General features: G+C 42.4%; 1 protein-coding gene across 5 annotated transcripts; it reads right to left on the bottom strand.

Moving 5' to 3' along the window:
• Positions 1-924: 924 nt before the first annotated feature.
• Positions 925-16,080, bottom strand: cdca2 (cell division cycle associated 2). 5 transcript variants are annotated; one of them, XM_023978921.2, is made up of 14 exons: positions 15,876-16,080; positions 15,146-15,377; positions 14,790-14,917; positions 14,375-14,534; positions 13,445-13,638; positions 13,064-13,225; positions 12,649-12,766; positions 12,084-12,379; positions 11,760-11,814; positions 11,590-11,661; positions 11,246-11,340; positions 10,927-11,004; positions 4,263-4,416; positions 925-2,403 (listed from the first exon to the last, which is right to left on the bottom strand). In XM_023978921.2, exons 2-14 carry the CDS (start codon positions 15,282-15,284, stop codon positions 1,280-1,282), a joined length of 2,775 nt encoding a protein of 924 aa, XP_023834689.1. In that variant the 5' UTR covers positions 15,285-15,377; positions 15,876-16,080; the 3' UTR covers positions 925-1,279. The 5 variants fall into 5 exon arrangements, with proteins under 5 accessions (XP_023834689.1, XP_023834690.1, XP_023834688.1 ...); XM_023978922.2 differs by having other exon boundaries at positions 15,146-15,356; XM_023978920.2 differs by lacking the exon at positions 15,876-16,080 and adding an exon at positions 15,724-15,847.
• Positions 16,081-21,305: the final 5,225 nt, after the last annotated feature.

Here is a 21,305-nt window from a genome sequence, read left to right as displayed (position 1 = left end):
CACACCATGACTGACCCACCGCCAAACCGGTCATGCTGGAGGATGTTGCAGGCAGCATCTCCACGGCGTCTCCAGACTCTGTCACGTCTGTCACATGTGCTCAGTGTGAACCTGCTTTCATCTGTGAAGAGCACAGGGCGCCAGTGGCGAATTTGCCAATCTTGGTGTTCTCTGGCAAATGCCAAACGTCCTGCACGGTGTTGGGCTGTAAGCACAACCCCACCTGTGGACGTCGGGCCCTCATACCACCTCATGGAGTCTGTTTCTGACCGTTTGAGCAGACACATGCACATTTGTGGCCTGCTGGAGGTCATTTTGCAGGGCTCTGGCAGTGCTCCTCCTTGCACAAAGCGGAGGTAGCGGTCCTGCTGCTGGGTTGTTGCCCTCCTACGGCCTCCTCCACGTCTCCTGATGTACTGGCCTCTCTCCTGGTAGCGCCTCCATGCTCTGGCCACTACGCTGACAGACACAGCAAACCTTCTTGCCACAGCTCGCATTGATGTGCCATCCTGGATGAGCTGCACTACCTGAGCCACTTGTGTGGGTTGTAGACTCCGTCTCATGCTACCACTAGAGTGAAAGCACCGGCAGCATTCAAAAGTGACCAAAACATCAGCCAGGAAGCATAGGAACTGAGAAGTGGTCTGTGGTCACCACCTGCAGAACCACTCCGTTATTGGGGGTGTCTTGCTAATTGCCTATAATTTCCACCTGTTGTCTATTCCATTTGCACAACAGCATGTGAAATTTATTGTCAATCAGTGTTGCTTGCCTAAAGTGGACAGTTTGATTTCACAGAAGTGTGATTGACTTGGAGTTACATTGTGTTGTTTAAGTGTTCCCTTTATTTTTTTGAGCAGTGTATTTATAAATTCAACTTTTCAGACATTTCAAGAGAGGCCTGTATAATGTTCAGACAATTAATAGTTTGGAAGATCCCCATTTTATTTAATGAATACAGGAGGTACACATTCAAAGAGTAAAACATGCACMGTCTGTACATCTCCTACTCCCATGAGCCTTGGTAAATGACAATAACTGCCAAACTGTTAAATCACATTAAAAGGTAGATCTTATTCAATTTATACTACTTAATTACTAAAAACAGAAACAGTGCTTTATAAAACTCACAACAACCAATAGCTTTTCTAACAGTATCAAAAGCAGGTGTAAATGGCCAACCCTAGTCAAAAAAAGTAACGACCTTCGTAGTGAATAGGGTGCCATTTCATTCACAGCCAGAGTGTCCAGGTAGTGGACATGCTAGCATTGGAGTGGCTCATAGGTTAGTGTGGTTCACTTCCTCCAGGGGAGGGTGTAGTAGAGCCTGGATGGAGCTGCGTCTGCCCCTGGTCTTCCTGCGGACAGCACTAATGGAGTCCGGAGAGGTGTGGGGTAGCCAGGCCAGGCCGGAGGCCTCCAGGGTGCTGCTCTGGCTCTGGTTCCTCAGGCTGCGGCGGACAGACCGATGCCCCCTGCAGGGGAGAGGCCTTAGCACATCATCAATGTTGAACTCTTCCTGTGCCCAGGGGGGAAGGAGAGAGTCTGGGTAGGAGGTGGAGGCCTGTTCTATAACATTACCCAGCTCCATTCCTGAACCGTGGTTATCATTCTCCACTGCCTGTGGCCCATTTGGCTGAGAAGCCTGCTCCTCCTCTATGACTGAGCTGGCGTATATAGAGCTCCTTCTACCCCTGGAGCGGCCTGGGCCCTGAGCTGCTCCTCTCTGCCCGCCTTTGTTTGTACTCTGTTCTACATGGCTCACTGCCTTCTGCTCTGAGGGAGCCACTGTGGTGCTAACCTTATCTGGAGGAGGGCAGGGTGTAGTAGTATCAGTGTCTGCTCTAGCTGGACTATCCCCACTCCTACCTGCATCTGGAAGTGTGCCAGTGCATTGATCTGTATCTACAGGGTCTGAGGTACAATGTGTATTAGGTTCACCCTCTCTGTTACCAGGTACTGTGTGCTTGGCTGGGCTGGACACTAAAACCTCTGGCTGGGTTGTTTCTGTTGGGTCTTGTTCTGTATCAAAGTTCTCTACCTGCACCTCGGTCTCTTCACTCAGCCAGTTATCAACAGGAACACTGACCTTCCTGCCCTTCCCTCTACCTACTCTAATAACACTCTGCCTTTTGGTTCTGGCGGTCTCTGTTGGACCTGACCATCTTCTCCAGATCTGTGCTGCTCTTCCAGTCCCAGAGCTGTCTGTGGTGGTGGAGCCTACAGGGCTCTGGCAGTCTACTGAAGGCCCATCAGAGGGCTCTGCAGCTGGGGTGGTGTCTTCTGGTGAGTCCTCACTGACCGGGGGGCAGAAGCAGCTTGACCACAGGGCTGCTGCTGTGACCACTCCGGTGATGGGGTCACTGTTAACGTAATCTTCTAATAGGATGGGGTCTTCTTTGGCTGTGGCGGGAGGACACACAACATGGGTTACTACTGAACATGAGAACGTTGGGCCAGTAACCAAAAGGTCATTGGTTCGATTCCCCGAGCTAACTAGGTGAAAAATCTGTCGATGTGCCCTTCCTTGAGCAAGACACAACCCTAATTGCTCCTGTAAGTTGCTCTGGACAAGAGKATGTGCTAAATAACTAAAATGGAAAACATATTGTCTAGGGCTACTAGCTACTAATACAGACTGTATCTGGACATGCACCTAGTCAGAGTGAATGGCCTATGAGAATGCATATACAATACACAGTAGTAGCATTTCTATTGACTGAACTTAGTATTGTATCTCAAGTGTCTGAGTCAGTGAGAGTAGTTGAATGCGCCTTGACTTGAGTGGTGTATCTAAGTCAGGGGTAGGCAACTAGATTCAGCTGCAGCTGGTCAGGGGGCCAGAAAATAACTATAACACTTTACACTGCAAATTGACCACAATTAAGCCCAAAAAGAAATGTGAAAATAACACCTGGAGACCTGTCCCAAAGCCACTCCTGCATTGTCTTAGGTGTGTGCTTGGGGTCGTTGTCCTGTTGGAAGGTGAATCTTCGCCCCAGTCTGAGGTCCTGAGCGTTCTGGAGAAGGTTTTCATCAAGGAGCTCTCTGTACTTTGCTACTTTCCCTCAAGCCTGACTTGTCTCCCAGTCCCTGCCGCTGTAAAACATCCCCACAGCACTGTAAGGATGGTGCCAGGTTTCCACCAGACATGAAGCTTAGCAATCAGGCCAATGAGTTCAATCTTGATTTCATCAGACCAGAGAATCTTGTTTCTCATGGTCTGAGAGTCCTTTAGGTACCTTTTGGCCAACTCCAAAAAGGCTGTCATGTGCCTTTTACTGAGGAGTGGCTTCCATCTGGCAACTCTACCATAAAGGCCTGATTAGTAGAGTGCTGCAGAGATGGGAGAACCTTCCAGAAGGACAACCATCTCCACAGAGGAACTCTGGAGCTCTGGCAGAGAGACCATCTGGTTCTTCTACCATTTAAGAATGATGGAGGCCACTGTTCTTTGGAACCTTCAATGATGCAGACATTCTTTGCTTCCCTTCACGGGATCTGTGCCTCGAACACAATCCTGTCTCGGTGCTCTAGGGACAATTTCTTCAACCTCATGGCTTGGTTTTTTCTCTGACATGCACTGTCAACTGTGGGACCTTTATATAGACAGGTGTGTGCCTTTCCAAATCATCATAAATTTACCACAGGTGGACTACAATCAAGTTGTAGAAACATCTCAAGGATGATCAATGGAATGCACCTGGGATGCACCTGAACTGAATTTAGTCTTATAGCAAAAGGTCTGAATACTTATGAAAAAAAGATATTTCTGTATTTAAATGTTTAATACAATACACACATTTTCAAAACCTGTTTTTGCTTTGTCATTATGGGGTATTGTGTGTAGATTGAGGAAAACAATTAATTTAATCAATTTAAGAATAAGGCTAACAATAATGTGGACAAAGGGGTCTGAATACTTTCTGAATGCACTGTATGTCTCTATTTGTGGGAATTCTTGGGAGCAGATTTTTTTATGGTGATTTTASTATTTTTAGGCCTACAATTAATTTTTTTACAAAAAACTTGGGGGGACCCCAAAAAAGTAAAATCGCTTGCGGGACGGTTGCCGAACCCTGATCTAAAGTGTCTTCATTAGTGATTGTAGTCCAAGGCCTGTTCGAATACTTCCTTGATGTATACTGTGAATTCAACAGTGGAAGCCTGGCTCTCACCAAACATGTTAAATCAATGATTAGTTCATGGAAGGAATGATTCTTCCTGGGTATTCGAACAGAGCCTAACAGCAGTGTGCTTACCTGTGGGTTTGCAGTTGTGGGGGTGTTGAGAGTGGCTAAGGGAGAACAGGATCTCCGTGATGGGACTGAGGGTGGGGTTCTTGGATGCATAGTCTCTCTTCCCATACAGAGAACGGTTCACCGCCTTCTTCCCAAAGCAATGCTTTGCTGAGTTCTAGAGAAACACAAACACAGTGAACACCCAAGCTGGTTTGCCCCATTCTTACATCACTCCTTGTTTATGTTTTGTTTATTCATTGTTTTACTGTCACCTCTGAGGAATGCAGCTATTACAAGTGTAGCTCAGTTGGTAGAGCACGGCACTTGTAACGCCAGGGTAGTGGGTTCCATTTCCAGAACCACCCATACGTAAATTGTATGCCAACATGACTAAGTCGCTTTGTATAAAAGCTTATGTTAACTGGCATACACTACAGTGCATTCGGAAAGTATTCAGACGCCTTGACTTATTCCACATTTTGTTACGTTATAGCCTTATTTATTCTAAAATGGATGAAATAAAATGTTTTCCTTATCAATCTACACACAATAACCCATAATGACAAAGTGAAAACAGGTTTTTAGACATTTTAGCAAATGTATATATTTTTTTACAAAAATACCTTATTTACATAYGTATTCAGACCCTTTGCTATGAGACTCAAATTGAGCTCAGGTGCATCCCGTTTCAATTGATCATCCTTGATGTTTCTACAACTTGATTGTTGTCAACCTGTGGTAAATTCAATTGACTGGACATGATTTGAAAAGGCACACACACCTGTCTATATAAGGTCCCACAGTTGACAGTAGAGGTCGACCGATTAATCGTAATGGCCGATTAATTAGGGCCGATTTCACGTTTTCATAACAATCGGAAATCTGTAATTTTGGACGCCGATTTTGCCAATTAAAAAAAAATATATATATATATATATTTACGCCTTTATTTAACTAGGCAAGTCAGTTAAGAACACATTCTTATTTTCAATGACGGCCTAGGAACAGTGGGTTAACTGCCTTGTTCAGGGGCAGAACGACAGATTTTTACCTTGTCAGCTCAGGGATTCAATCTTGCAACCTTACGCTTAACTAGTCCAACGCTCTAACAACCTGCCTCACGAGGAGCCTGCCTGTTACGCGAATGCAGTAAGAAGCCAAGGTAAGTTGCTAGCTAGCATTAAATGTATCTTATAAAAAACAATCAATCAATCATAATCACTAGTTATAACTACACATGGTTGATGATATTACTAGTTAATCTAGCTTGCCCTGCGTTGCATATAATCGATGCGGTGCGCATTCGCGAAAAAGGACCCGTTGCTCCAATGTGTACTTAACCATAAACATCAATGCCTTTCTTAAAATCAATATACAGAAGTATATATTTTTAAACCWGCATATTTAGCTAAAAGAAATCCAGGTTAGCAGGCAATATTAACCAGGTGAAATTGTGTCACTTCTCTTGCGTTCATTGCACGCAGAGTCAGGGTATATGCAACAGTTTGGGCCGCCTGGCTCTATGCGAACTAATTTGCCTGAATTTTACGTAATTATGACATAACATTAAAGGTTGTGCAATGTAACAGGAATATTTAGACTTATGGATGCCACCCGTTAGATAAAATACAGAACGGTTATTTCACTGAAAGAATAAACATTTTGTTTTCGAGATGATAGTTTCCGATTCAACCATATTAATGACCTAAGGCTTGTATTTCTGTGTGTTATTATGTTATAATTAAGTCTATGATTTGATAGAGCAGTCTGACTGAGCGATGGTAGGCAGCAGCAGGCTCGTAAGCAATCATTCAAACAGCACTTTCGTGCGTTTTGCCAGCAGCTCTTCATGACTTCAAGCCTATCAACTCTCGAGATTTGGCTGGTGTAACCGATGTGAAATGGCTAGCTAGTTAGCGGGGTGCGCGCTAATAGCGTTTCAAACGTCACTCGCTCTGAGACTTGGAGTAGTTGTTCCCCTTGCACTGCATGGGTAACGCTGCTTCGAGGGTGGCTGTTGTTGATGTGTTCCTGGTTCGAGCCCAGGTAGCGGCGAGGAGAGGGATGGAAGCTATACTGTTACACTGGCAATACTAAAGTGCCTATAAGAACATCCAATAGTCAAAGGTATATGAAATACAAATCGTWTAGAGAGAAATAGTCCTATAATAACTACATCCTAAAACTTCTTACCTGGGAATATTGAAGACTCATGTTAAAAGGAACCACCAGCTTTCATATGTTCTCTTGTTCTGAGCAAGGAACTTCTTACATGGCACATATTGCACTTTTACTTTCTTCTCCAACACTTTGTTTTTGCATTTAAACCAAATTGAACATGTTTCATTATTTATTTGAGGCCAAATTGATTTTGATGTATTAAATTAAGTTAAAATAAGTGTTCATTCAGTATTGTTGTAATTGTCATTATTACAAATAAATAAAAATCGGCCGATTAATCAGCATCGGCTTTTTTGGTCCTCCAATAATCGGTATCGGCGTTGAAAAATCATAATCGGCCGACCTCTAGTTGTCAGTGCATGTCAGAACAAAAACCAAGCCGTGAGGTTGAAGGAATTGTCCGTAGAGATCCGGGACAGGATTGTGTCGAGGCACAGATCTGGGGAAGGGCACCAAAAAATGTCTGCTGCGTTGAAGGTCCCCAAGAACACAGTGGCCTCCATCATTCTTAAATGGAAGAAGTTTGGAACCACCAAGACTCTCCTTCCTAGAGCTGGCCGCTCGGTCAAACTGAGCAATCCAGGGAGAAGGGCCTTGCTCAGGGACGTGACAAAGAACCTGTGTTTTAATAAAATCAACTATGTGCATTGATCTTGTCTGGATGGCTCAAGAGGGCGCCAGAGCTAGATAACCAGAAGAAAAAACTTTAACCCAACTACTCTCCTCCCGCTCCTGCTGGCTTTCGCAGATTCTGCCATTACTCTCCTGAAGTTGCCGGTAATAGGCTACACGAGGAGTTGGCAAACTTTCTCATGTAGTATACTATTTCTACCGATCTGCCTGCCAGTTATGGTTTCACATAAGCACATTTGTGAAAGTTTCATTTAATTTATAATAATGCCATTATACCTCAAAATCATTGTCATGTGGTTAATAACAATTCTATCCAAATAAATTAAAATGATAAACCTAAAAAGTTACTTCTATTGCCATCTATGTAAGAACAGCCTACATAAAGCCAACAAATAACATTGCAGCCTGCAGGTAGAAAATATCCAGATTAAAAATAAATAACCAATAAATCACATTGGCTACACATTGCCCATCTGCAACGAACTTGAAACATTGTATCAACTATTAACTTGGGTAAGGCCCAAAGCTTGCCTAGCGAACTTGCAACATTGTAGAAAATATTCTCGGCCCTCATTTTCCCATGCCAGTGAGCTCTGGACAGTAGCTCGCTGAGTACCGGCACCTCAAATGTTCTACTGCTTGAGCTCCTGTTCCTCTTATAGAATATTAGGTCAAAAGAATTGTGGAGCTCCTGCACCTAAATATAAACAGTACCCGCAGCCAAAATAAGTACCGGAACCTATTTCAGTCCAAGTCAAGTACTGATAAGAAGCCTATTTTATGACGTTTCCACTGGATCAGAGCCTTACATTTTCCCCTTTCACGCCAAGTGGTTATTGAAAGGGAGAGAACTGGAAAGATTTTTCAAATTCATTGAGGAACTATTGTCATTCTCAATGGATGTAAAAACAGACTTTGTTTGCTTGCTGTTTGAGGTGAAGAAAACATTACTTTAGGAATTTCCACAGGTTATTAGTGATGGTGCATTAAGCCAATCAGAAATACTATCAGATCCCCAAATGGGCACATTTATATACCTACATTTGCACGCAGGCTAGGTAAACTATATGCCTACTTCTATACGTGAGCGTCCTTACTCAACATTGACAGGAGAGCTCCAAACAAAAGACAATGACTAAATTGACAGAACTAGTAAATGGAATGAAATAAACCAAAACTTGTTTAGCATAGGTTGTGCACTCTGCAAACAACGTGTCCACTCCGACAATGAGAACAGGAAGACTGAAATAATAATATTGAATGCATTAAAATAAATAACCGTAACAAACATTGTAGATTAGAAATTATAGGAATTAACGGTAAATGTACAACTGGTGATATACAGTACCAAGAAACACGAGCAATGGACATTAGACCGGTGGAAATCTGTCCTTTGGTCTGATGAGTCCAAATGAGATTTTGGGTTCCAACCGCCGAGTCTTTGTGAGACGCAGAGTAGGTGAACAGATGATCTCCGCATGTGTGGTTCCCACCGTGAAGCATGGAGGTGGTGTGATGGTGCTTTGCTGGTGACACTGATATATTTAGAATTCAAGGCACACTTAACCAGCATGGCTACCACAGAATTCTGCAGCGATACACCATCCCATCTGGTGTTGCGTTTAGTGGGACTATCACTTGTTTTTCAACAGGACAATGACCCAACACAGCTCCATGTAAGGGCTATTTGACCAAGAAGGAGAGTGATGGAGTGCACAATCACCTGACCTCAACCCAATTGAGATGGTGTGGGATGAGTTGGACCGCAGAGTGAAGGAAAAAGCAACCAACAAGTGCTCAGCATATGTGGGAACTCCTTCAAGACTGTTGGAAAAGCATTCCAGGTGAAGCTGGTTGAGAGAATACCAAGAGTGTGCAAAGCTGTCATTAAGGCAAAGGGTGCCTACTTTGAAGAATCTCAAATATAAAATATATTTCTATTTGTTTAACACTTTTTGGGTTACTACATGATTCCATGTGTTATTTCATGGTTTTGATATCTTCACTAATTATTCTACAATGTAGAAAATAGTACAAATAAAGAAAAACCCTTGAATGAGTAGGTGTGTCCAAACTTTTGACTGATACTGCATGTAATGGGGAATTGATATACACTAACAATCAAATGCAAACAATTCACACAATGAAGTTGTAAAACAAGGAATATACACAACTTGGCAAGAGAGCGCATTCTGGAGAGCAGTGCATTGTGCATCTGGGGGCATGGTCAATCCCACGTCTGCATTGGCCATGCAGCATTTACGGTGATACGACCTCAGCAGAAGTCAAGCCATTCATACTTCTTGCGCTTCACAGAGCTGTTGTCAAGGAAGTGAGTTTGTATTTATACAGGATGTACCACCCCCACCTAKCATCAACCAAGCATGTCAATGCGGAGCTTTACAAAGCCCTCCGCATTGTTACAACATTTGGAAGGCACATAGTGATGGGTACAGAGCTGGATTTAGCCTCTGCATGCTCCGCAATTACGTCACACTCTCCATATGGAGCCTCCGACCACATTTTCATATCGAGCCTATATTGGCTTTTAGTCTAGGCCTCCGCAATAGATTAGTTCACCGAGATGGATGCAAATGTTACTGATCGACTAAAACAAATCTCGGTCGACCAACAGCCCAATGACCAAACAATCGACTAATTGGGGTCAGCCCTACCAGAAGGACAACCATCTCTGCAGCACTCCACCATTCAGGCCTTTATGGTAGAGTGGACAGACTGATGCCACTCCTCAGTAAAAGGCATGCGACAGTCCGCCAAAAGACACCTAAAGAAACAAGATTCTCTGGTCTGATGAAACCAAGATTGAACTCTTTGGCCTAAATGCCAAGAGTAAAGTCTGGAGGAAATCTGGCACCATCCCTACGCTGAAGCATGGTGGTGGCAGCATCATGCTGTGGGGATGTTTTTCAGTGGCAGGGACTTGGAGAATAGTCAGGATTGAGGAAAAAATGAAGGGAGAAAAGTACAGAGAGATCCTTGATGAAGTCCTGAGCACTCTGGAGCAGGTTCTGACTGGGGCGAAGTTTCACCTTCCAACAGGACAACGACCCTAAGCACACAGCCAAGACAACGCAGGATTAGCTTTGGGGCAAGTCTCAATGTCCTTGAGTGGCCCAGCCAGAGCCCAGACTTAAACCTGATCAAACATCTCTGGAGAGACCTGAAAATAACTGTGCAGCGACGCTCCCCATCCAACCTGACAGAGCTTGAGAGGGTCTGCAGAGAAGAATGGGAGAAACTCCCCAAATACAGGTGTGCCAAGCTTGTAGTGTCATGCCCAAGAAGACTCAATGCTGTAATCACTGCCAAAAGGTGCTTCAACAAAGTACTGAGTAAAGGGTCTCAATACGTATGTAAATGTGATCTGTTTTTTTGTAATATACAAAAAAAAAAACTGTTTTGCTTCYTCTTTATTCGGTATTGTGTGTAGATGATTTAATCTATTTTAGATTAAGGCTGCAACGTACCAACATTTTGAAAAAGTCAAGGGGTCTGAAAACATTCGGAATGGACTGTATATATTATTATTATAACAATCCCAGTAGTTTCTTCTGTGGCCCCTCAATGCTCATTCCCTTCCTTTCCAAAACTAAAGTAAATACCACAAGTACTCCAAACACCACCACCTTCTAAATTAAGTTAAATTCTTGCAGAAATTTGAATAAAGTAACTACCTAAATTCCTTGAGCATGAGAAAGGCAGATTGACTGTGGCTTACAACGAGGCAAGTAGCTTGGTGTATGTAATACCTCCCTGAGGCTTAGCTCACTGTACTACCCACAGCCACAGTGTGTAATATTATACGTCTCTGTAGATAGACTTATGAGTGATGAGCAGAGCCCAGACTGACCTTCATCCTCCCACAGGCAGACTTGGCAGCCGTACGAGACGACCTCTTCTTCACAGGCTCACTCTTCTCCTCTGGTTGCTGAAAGAACAGAGATAGATAAGAGAGATATGAAGAGATATGCAGTTAGAGAGGTGGCATTAGGATAGGATCTATTTGGATACACTCACAAGCTCTTCCATTGAGATTAACCCTAGATCATCAGATTAAGATAGTAATAATAGTATGATAATCTTATCTCTGGACCAATATTATCTAATTGGTGTGTAAGTGGAGGGAATGAGGATATCCTGTTCAGTGAATGAGTGGTGCGTTACCAGACCTTTCTCTTTCTGCTGCGAGAGCGGGCTGTGGCAGCTGGTTCTGGCTCCAGGGCAGGGTCAGGCACTGGGGCAGGGTCAGGCACTGGGGCAGCATCTAAAGCAAACACACCTCCGCTTAAGCCTCTCATTTGACCTCACTGACACCCCTGTAAACACTAAACCAATGACTTGAGGCTGAGGAGGAGAGGTGCTGTTACATAAGGGGAGAGAGTGAAAGGTGGGTGGAATAGAATTTGAAGTCTGACCATACGTCCCAAATGGCACCCTATATGGTGCACTATTTAGGAAATAGGGTGTCATTTGAGACACACAACCAGTCTAAACTGAAGTAACTAGATCTCACCTGGCATTTCCTCACGAACAGAGTCCTCCTCTTGAAAAGCTGAGGTCAGATCCAGAGGTCCAGTCTCCAGCTCTGGAAATACATACAAAAGTGACAACAATGTGAAGTTTTACACAGAGCTTGACTAGAAACAGCTTCCTCTCAGCAATGATCACTGTTCAACAACCAACCTGCATTGTCCATCCATGAACTGTCAACATCTTCTTCCATTGAAGGGAAAGGGATCTGCATAGAGAATTACTGCATTATTTACATGGTCAATAACTAACCCACATGCTGGATTACCAGAAAGAACAATTCAATGATTGGTCGTACTCATTAGGGAACACTGTAGCAAAACGTTTGGCAAAGGAAAACAAGTGTTTCTTATTGGAAGTTCAGGTAGTCCCTTCCTGTTTCAGTAACCGTCTGCTTCCGTTTGGTCACTAATGAATACGACCCTGGCCTCATCATTTTGGGGCAGGTCAATCACTGTGTTGGTGATAGACAGGTACCTTTCCCTGAGTGTGGGTGCTCTCKTGTTCCCCACAGCAGGGTCCCATAGTGAGGGGTGGGGAGGCTCCAGTTAGAGAGGGGCTGCTGAAGTCCAGCTGGGCTAGGGTTAAGGGGGTCTTCAGCAGTGACCTCAGCTGGGACCCCCCGGCAGATGTTGGGGCGCAGACCGGGGTTCCCCCCTTCCGTAGAGGGGTGCTGGGGGGAAGGTTTTTGTCAAAGAGTTCAGGGGGCAGCAGGATCCCGAAACGCACATGCTTCTTTATAGTGGAGTTAACGTTGCCACCATCAGCTTSATCTGAAGGACAAATAAATATTGTTTACTCATCAACATCACTTGACCATAACAGATTTATTCAACCTACTGCTTCTCATACAGAAAAATGTTAGAGGGTGATGAATCATGACCAACAACAGCCTTTGCTGCTCACAGAAACAAGCCTTTTCGTGCCTCAGTTTTTGCTTAGTCAATATTGGCTGTAGTATGCTTAACTTGCACTGGGCTTCAAAGCGTGATAAAGATGAAAGGATAGGATCCTCTATAACAGAGGAGAACAGCATATTTACCAGTGGGGTTCACCTCCAAAAGAGATGGCATGACGAACAGCCGAGGCAGAGTTGTCCTGACTCGTCCTGAATGCAAAACCAGAGGTTGGCTGGGGCTGTGCAGTTCAAAAGAGCACTCCTGTGGGGTGAGAGGGAACCAAAGATAATGTTTGAGAGGCAGGCAGGAACCTGTGGTGAAAGTAGCAGTTGTGTTCACTGCAGAACTGTGAGGGCTTCACAGAGAGGAAAGGAGGCTGGGGTGTTGTGTCTCAAATGGAACCCTATATAGTTCATTACATTTGACCAGGGCTCGGGCCCTGGACCAAAGTTTTTTTGTTTGTTTTTTACACCAGGTGAGTTGACACTACATAAGCAATAGGGTGCCATTTGGAACAAATATTGGTGTGTGTGTGGATGAGGCTAGATGAAATCTTACCTGGTCCTGCTCCTCCTTGGTGGGAGTGCAGTGCTGCTTCATAGGAGAGGGCTGTGGCTTGCCCTGGGACATAGCATCAGTACCCAGGGCTGGTGACAGAGACACACTAGCAGGTTCTACATTGAGAGTTGGCTGATGGTCCTTATTCTGGACAACTGCAACCTGAGGAGGTGATCATGATGGGTTAGTGGTTGTCAGGACATTGTGGTCACAGTATAATGGTTGATAATAATTAATTTAGTTTAGAAAGACTTTTCTTACCAGTTGCTCAACATGCACACGACAAAGTTGAAAAAAAGACACCAACAGATTCTGAATGGTTTGCCAAGTTATATTAGTCATTTAACAGACAGAAATGTTTTGCCAGTGTGATGAGGTTACCTCCTTGTTCTGTTGCTGCTTCAGTATGGTGGCAGTGCGTTTGAGGACAGGAGTGGTGGCCTCCCTAATCTCCTCCACACACTCCCCCAGAGTGCGTGCTGTGCAGCGCCTCTTACTGGGTGGGGAAGTCAGAGAGGGATGCTGGCTCACTGGGGACATGTTCTCCTTCCCACCACTATCACAGCTCCACCCACCTGATAGTTAAGACAACACCCATCAACAACTATAGCCCAGAATAGAAAACTCTTAAAGAATATACTAAAAGGGACCATCTGTAGTATCTGGATGAGACATTTTCAGGAGCTCCAAAAACATTACACAAGAAAAATGCTGGTTTCTCCATGCCCTCACTGAAGTATAACGTACATATTAAAACTTAAAAAAAGGTGCTACACATAGGATTTGTATTTTTGCATTGTAATTTCAGAAAATGTSCATAATACATACMCCGCTAATAGTGAAATGATAGTGTTTCACAGTATTACTTACCACCGGTGTTGTGATTGAGAAAACAAGCAGTGAATAGTGTAGGGAATCATTGTACCACAAACTGAAATTGAGGGAACAGTGTAGAATTTTAGCAAGCAGGAAATGACAGAACAGCTTTCCCAGTTCGACAACAAATTCTGCTCCTTCTGGAAAAATCAATAGGCAAATATCACAGCCAATCACAACACTGGCGTAATACTGTAAAACACTATCATTCCACTATTAGCACCATATACTGTATATTATGGACATTTTCTGAAATTACAATGCAAAACATATCTTACAAATCCTGGATGTAGCACCTTTAACATTTTTGGAGGGAAAAGTCCAACATAACCTAATAACTTTTAAATAGTATACTCAGACAAAGCACCAGTTTCAGTTCACGTAATAATATGTGATAAATAACTGATTTATCCTTTTTCATTGAAGCAGACTGACCACCAGACAGAACATCTCTTGTCTTGATGCATCCCCCTGTGTGATTGTCCTGTTTCAGCACTGCTTCATTCTCCTCCACATTCATAATGCTCTGGAAGATGGCCATCTTCTGCTTTAGAGTAGAGGGGACTCTGGGAAAGAAGGGGATGGCGTGGGTATCCTACGAAGAGAGAAAAAAGAAATGCACAGTAAACACAAATGGCTTCAAATTTTATGTGATGCAATTGGTTCATTTTCAATGACAAATGCAGTGTAGCAAGAGACAGCTTATAGGCTTGTCATGAATGTAACTACGACTATTATAGCTCCAACTCGGATGAACACAAACAGTCCTAGAGCAATTTTTATCTGCAGTGCACTAGTTATGTTAATTCCACAATCGTTGAGTATGAATGAATGAGCAAACTCATCTCACCTGTTGTGTTGGGGGAGTTTTCATCCTTTGTTGGGCAATGTAGCGGATTAGGGAGTTGGTCTCTGGTGAACTCCGTACCCCAACATTAGACCTCCGCTTCACCTTCAGCTGAGCTAGGCGAGATTTTTCTGGGGAAAGACAATACATGCACCATTCTTGATTCAGAAAAACAAACAATTGTCTTGTGTCTTGACAACGCAATGTCTAGACCTTGAACATATAGCTAGCTACAGTGCCCAGATAAATTTGTGTTTAGGGTTATAATAATGAGTTAATTGCAGGGTAAAGTCGGAAAGAGCAGTGGACCCAGTGGAATGATATCAACAGAGTCAACTCACTTCTTCTGTCTGAATTACCTTTGACGTTAGAAGATGGCGTGAAGCTTTGAGTGGAGATACCCAGTTGGGAGGGTGTGAGCAGGGTGAAATCCAAGGGTGATGTGATGTTGCTCATTGGAGAAAGACACGAGGCCTCCAGTAGAGTCAAGTTGTCCATTTTCAACTCTGAACTTAACGTTAGCTACCTTCAACAGAAAGGACTGGAAGCACCTTAAGTGGGGTCTGTCATCTAAACCAAGAAATCACTCAACTGTTGTCAATAACAGTTGATAAAATTGGGTCGATAATGTATTCAATAAAGGCAAGAAGGCTGACAAACCAAGCAACGAATGATGATCACACAAAAGTTTAAACAAGTGCTAGCGAGGAAAGGTTATGCGACAGGCGTTTGTAGCTTGCAAGTTATTGACGCTATACATCCAACAAGTACATATTAAAAACGACGTTAAAGCCATTTAACACCTTTATAAACCAACTCTGACGTTAGCGAAATACAAGTTCACATTTACGTTACAAAATGGCTAGCTAACGTTAGCTCAGAGTTTCTTGGCCAGCTAACTTTAACAATACATTCATTGAATCGACAAACATATTACCTAGCGAAACAGATCAGCGACCATAGTAATAATAATAAGCTAGCTAAATGACTAGATAGCAACAACGAAACAGTTTTCCAGCTAGCTAGCATGTTATAGCTGGCTAGCTAGCCTAGGTCCCTAGCGAAATTTTCAAATTTCGCACCACTCACAGTAGCCGTGGCACGAAATTCCTTCCGCGACTCGAATAAAGGCTAAAATCATGTTGAACGTAAACATGTCCAACAAAATAATTACATCTACGTTTTACAAACGTAAAAGTCAATTCAAAAACGTTTGCATTCAAACGTATCAAAATACTGACATAATGCGATAGTTATGGACATTTGGGGACTATATCGTATGTCTACAGAAGGATCTCATTTCATACGAACTCGCCAATGAATGTGAAAACACATGTCACGTGTCTCTGCAATATCCAATGAATCACATTTGCTTTAGTACTCTAAAATGTGTCCCTACGCATTCAAAATAAGTATGAACAGCTCAACTATCCCAACGTATTCCCCAAAACAAATCAAAGCTAAAGAAACGTCCCGATTGTTCAGAAATACAGTGGTATTTTCATGCACTCTTATTTGTATTACAACTTAGTCTCACATAGCCTATATAATGCATCTAAAATGTCAAGAAATTGTGATGAAAACCAAATAGGCAGCCAGTTGGATTGGTTAGATCAGTGGTTCCCAAACTTGTTATAGTCCCGTACCCCTTCAAACATTCAACTTCCAGCTAAGTACCCCCTCTAGCACCAGGGTCAGCCCACTCTCAAATGTTGTTTTTTGCCATCAGTGTAAGCCTGCCACACACGACACATTTATTAAACATACGAATGAGTGTCAGTTTTTGTCACAACCCGACTAGTGGGAAGTGACAAAGAGCTCTTCTAGGACCAGGACACAAATAATATAATAATAATATATTTAAAAAATGTCTTTATTTAGCCATTTTACATATAAAACCTTATTTGTTCATAAAAAATTGTGAATAACTCACCACAGGTTATGAGAAGGGTGGTCTTGAAAGGATGCACATAACTGCAATGTTGGGTTGTATTGGAGAGAGTCTCAGTCTTAAATCATTTCCCTATCCAGAAATCTGTCAGTGGCTTCTGATTAAATTAAATTTTCACAGAACGCTTGTTGCAATTTCGATGAGGCTCTCTAGTTCAGATATCGGTAAGTGGACTGGAGGTAGGGCATGAAAGGGATAACGAATCCAGTTGTTTATGTCATCCGTTTCAGGAAAGTACCTGCATAATTGTGCACCCAGCTCACTCAGGTGCTTCACTATAGCACATTTGACATTGTCTGTAAGCTTGAGTTCATTTGCACACAAAAAATCATACAATGATGGAAAGACCTGTGTGTTGTCCTTGTTAATGCAGACAGAAAAGAGCTCCAACTTCTTAATCATAGCCTCAATTTTGTCCCGCACATTGAATATAGTTGCGGAGAGTCCCTGTAATCCTAGATTCAGATCATTCAGGCGAGAAAAAACATCACCCAGATAGGCCAGTCGTGTGAGAAACTCGACATCAGGCAAGCGGTCAGACAAGTGAAAATTATGGTCAGTAAAGAAAATTTTAAGCTCGTCTCTCAATTAAAAAACATGTGTCAATACTTTGCCCCATGATAACCAGCGCACTTCTGTACGTTGTAAAAGCATTACATGGTCGCTGCCCATATCATTGCATAATGCAGAAAATACACGAGAGTTCAGGGGCCTCGCTTTAACAAAGTTAACCATTTTCACTGTAGTGTTCAAAACGTCTTTCAAGCTGTCAGGCATTCCCTTGGCAGCAAGAGCCTCTCGTGGATGCTGCAGTATATCCAAGTGGTGTCGGGAGCAACTGCTTGCATGCCACTATGTCTCCCTGTCATGGCTTTTGCGCCATTAGTACAGATACCAACACATCTTGACCACCAAAGTCTATTTGATGTCACAAAGCTATTCAGTACTTTAAAAATATCCTCTCATGTTGTCCTGGTTTCCAGTGGTTTGCAGAAGAGGCTGTTTTCCTTAATTGACAACCATAAACGTAATGGACATATATCAAGAGCTGTGCCAGGCCCGCCATTTCTGTTGACTAATCCAACTGTAACATATAATTCACTGGCTTTTATGCAAAGCAGTAATTATTTCAAAACCTCTCCGGCCATGTCAGTGATGCATCGTGAAACAGTGTTGTTTGATGAAGGCATTGTCTGAAGAATGAGAGGACTTCATTCAATAGTATGGGGCTTGCCTGTCCTAGCCACTCGGTAGCTCACAATATAAGACGCTTCTAGCCCTTTATTATTCGGTATCTGTAGCTTTTATACATGTCTTACTACTCGAAAGTTGTCTTTATTCTCACTCAAAAAATTCCTGTGGCTTATTTTTCAAATTGTCATGTTTCGTTTCTAAATGTCTGCGCAAGAGTGAAGGTGATTGGATGTTAATTATTTGACTAGGCTACCTGTATTTGACATTGTGTTGTTATTTCGCTGAACACTAGATGGTTTAATTTTATTTTTGGCAGTGAAACGAGGCTAATCAGGCGAGAAAAAAACCTCACCCAAATGTATTGCCCCATTGGAAAATATAAATGTACTGTTTGAAAATGTGAAGAAGAATTATTTAAAAAAATAAATAAATGTGAATAACATTTTTATTTGGCGTACCCCCGACGGCATTGCACGTAACCCTGGGGGTACGCGTACCCCAGTTTGGTAATACCTGGGTTAGATTAATTGGTCCCTCTCCTGATAGGCCCTACTCTGACTCGTCTGCTGCTACTCATACAGAGTTGTACTGTGTATTTCTCCTCAGTCTGTTCATAGTTGACTTGATAATTGCCTCCTCCAATCTGTCTGCCAGACAAACATCTTTATGCATTTACCTTTTTCTAAACAGGGAAGGGAGAGTTTATGTTCCTATCTCTGTAGTATTTGTCTGTGAGTACAAGACCGAGGACATCCAGGATTGTAGGAAGAAAGACTACAGAAAATCTGATGTACTGTTTTCTTCCTTCCACTCACTATCTCTCCCTCTGACCCTCCCTCTACAGCACACCCACCTCCTAATTCACATCTGCAGACCAGTCTGCTTCCTTTCATGTCCTCTCAATTCAGTTTCAATTCAAGGGGCTTTATTGGCATGGGAAACATATGTTTACATTGCCAAAGCAAGTGAAATATATAAAAAACGAAAGTGAAATAAACAATAAAAAGTGAACAGTAAATACTACACTCACAGAAGTTCCAAAATAATACAGACATTTCAAATGTCATATTATGTCTATATACAGTGTTGTAACGATGTGCTAATAGTTAAAGCACAAAAGGGAAAATAAATAAACATAAATATGGGTTATATTTTCAATGGTGTTTGTTCTTCACTGGTTGCCCTTTTCTTGTGGCAACAGATCACAAATCTTGCTGCTGTTATGGCACACTGTGGTATTTCACCCAATAGATATGGGAGTTTATCAAAGTTTGATTTGTTTTCGAATTCTTTGTAGGTCTGTGTAATCTGAAGGAAAAATGTTTGTCTCTAATATGGTCATACATTTGGCAGGAGGTTAGGAAGTGCAGTTCAGTTTCCACCTCATTTTGTCGGCACTGTGCACACAGCCTGTCTTCTATTCAGAGCCAGGTCTGCCTACGGCGACCTTTCTCAAGAGCAAGGCTATGCTCACTGAGTCTGTACATAGTTCTTATGGCTGGGGGCAGTATTGAGTAGCTTGGATGAATAAGGTGCCCAGAGATGCCCAGAGTAAACGGCCTGCTACTCAGTCCCAGTTGCTAAAATATGCATATTATTAGTATATTTGGATAGAAAACACTCTGAAGTTTCTAAAACTGTTTGAATGATGCCTGTGAGTATAACAGAGCTCATATGGCAGGCAGAAACCTGAGAAAAAATCCAACCAGGAAGTGGGAAATCTGAGGTTGGTCGTTTTTCAACTCATTCCCTATTGAAGATACAGTAGATATTGGTAATTTGCACTTCCTAAGGCTTCCACTAGATGTCAACAGTCTTTAGAAACTTGTTTGAGGCTTCTACTGTAAAGGAGGGGCTCATAAGGGCTCTTTGAGTCAGTGGTCTGGCAGAGTGCCACAGGCTCGTGATGCTCGTTCACGTGAGAGGTAGCTCGCGTTCCATTGCATTTCTGAAGACAAAGGAATTCTCCGGTTGGAACATTATTGAAGATTTATGTTAAAAACATCCTAAAGTTTGATTCTATACATCGTTTGACATGTTTCTACGGACTGTAACTGAACTTTTTGACAATTCGTCTGCTCCTAGTGAACGAGCTTCGTGACTTTGGATTTGTTTACAAAATGCTATTTGGACATAAATGATGGACATTATCGAACAAAACAAACATTTATTGTGGAACTGGGATTCCTGGGAGTGCATTCTGATGAAGATCATCAAAGGTAAGTGAATATTTATCATGTTATTTCTGACTTCTGTTGACTGCACAATATGGCGAATATCTTTTTGGCTGGTTTGGGCTCTGAGCGCCGTACTCAGATTGATGCATGGTATGCTGTTTCCGTAAAGCTTTTTTGAAATCTGACACAGCGGTTGCATTAAGGAGAAGTGGATCTAAAATTCCATGTATAACACTTGTATCTTTGATTAACGTTTATTATGAGTATTTCTGGAAATTGATGTGGCTCTCTGAAAAATCACTGGATGTTTTTGGAACTACTGAACATAACGCACTAATGTATACTGAGATTTTTTTATATAAATATGAACTTTACCGAACAAAACATACATGTATTGTGTAACATGAAGTCCTATGAGTGTCATCTGAGGAAGATCATCAAAGGTTAGTGATTGATTTTATCTCTATTTCTGCTTTTTGTGACTCCTGTCTTTGGCTGGAAAAATGGCTGTYTTTTTCTGTGACTTGGCGGTGACCTAACATAATCGTTTGTGGTGCTTTCGCTGTAAAGCCTTTTTGAAATCGGAAACCGTGGTGGGATTAACAACAAGATTACCTTTAAAATGGTATAAGATGTGTGTTTGAGGAATTTTAATTATGAGATTTCTGTTGTATGAATTTGGCGCCCTGCACTTTCACTGGCTGTTGTCATATCGATCCCGTTAGCGGGATCTCAGCCATAAGAAGTTAAAGCTTTCCTTAATTTTGGGTCAGTCACAGTGATCAGGTATTCTGCCACTGTGTACTCTCTGTTTAGGGCCAAATATCATTCCAGTTTGCTCTGTTTTGTTGTGAATTCCAATGTGTCAAGTAATTKTCTTTTTGTTTTCTCATGATTTGTTTGGGTCTATTTGTGTTGCTGTCCCCTAAGAAAGCCCCACGACCAGCTTTCTTAGGGGATTATTCTCCAGGTTCATCTTTCTGTAGGTGATGGCTTTGTTATGGAAGAATTTAACGTCTCTTTTCTGGATTTTGATAATTAGTGGGTATCGACCTAATTCTGCTCTGCATGCATTATTGGGTGTTTTAAATTGTACACTTGGGATATTTTTGCAGAATTCTGCATGCGGAGTCTCAATTTGGTGTTTGTCCCATTTTGTGAATTCTTGGTTAGTGAGCGAACCCCTGACCTCACAAC

Source organism: Salvelinus sp. IW2-2015, linkage group LG33 (genome assembly GCF_002910315.2).
Source record: "Salvelinus sp. IW2-2015 linkage group LG33, ASM291031v2, whole genome shotgun sequence".
In the NCBI taxonomy this organism is placed as follows: domain Eukaryota; kingdom Metazoa; phylum Chordata; class Actinopteri; order Salmoniformes; family Salmonidae; genus Salvelinus; species Salvelinus sp. IW2-2015.
The sequence above is the reverse complement of the archived record's forward strand: the minus strand, read 5'-3'. Positions and strand labels throughout refer to the sequence as shown.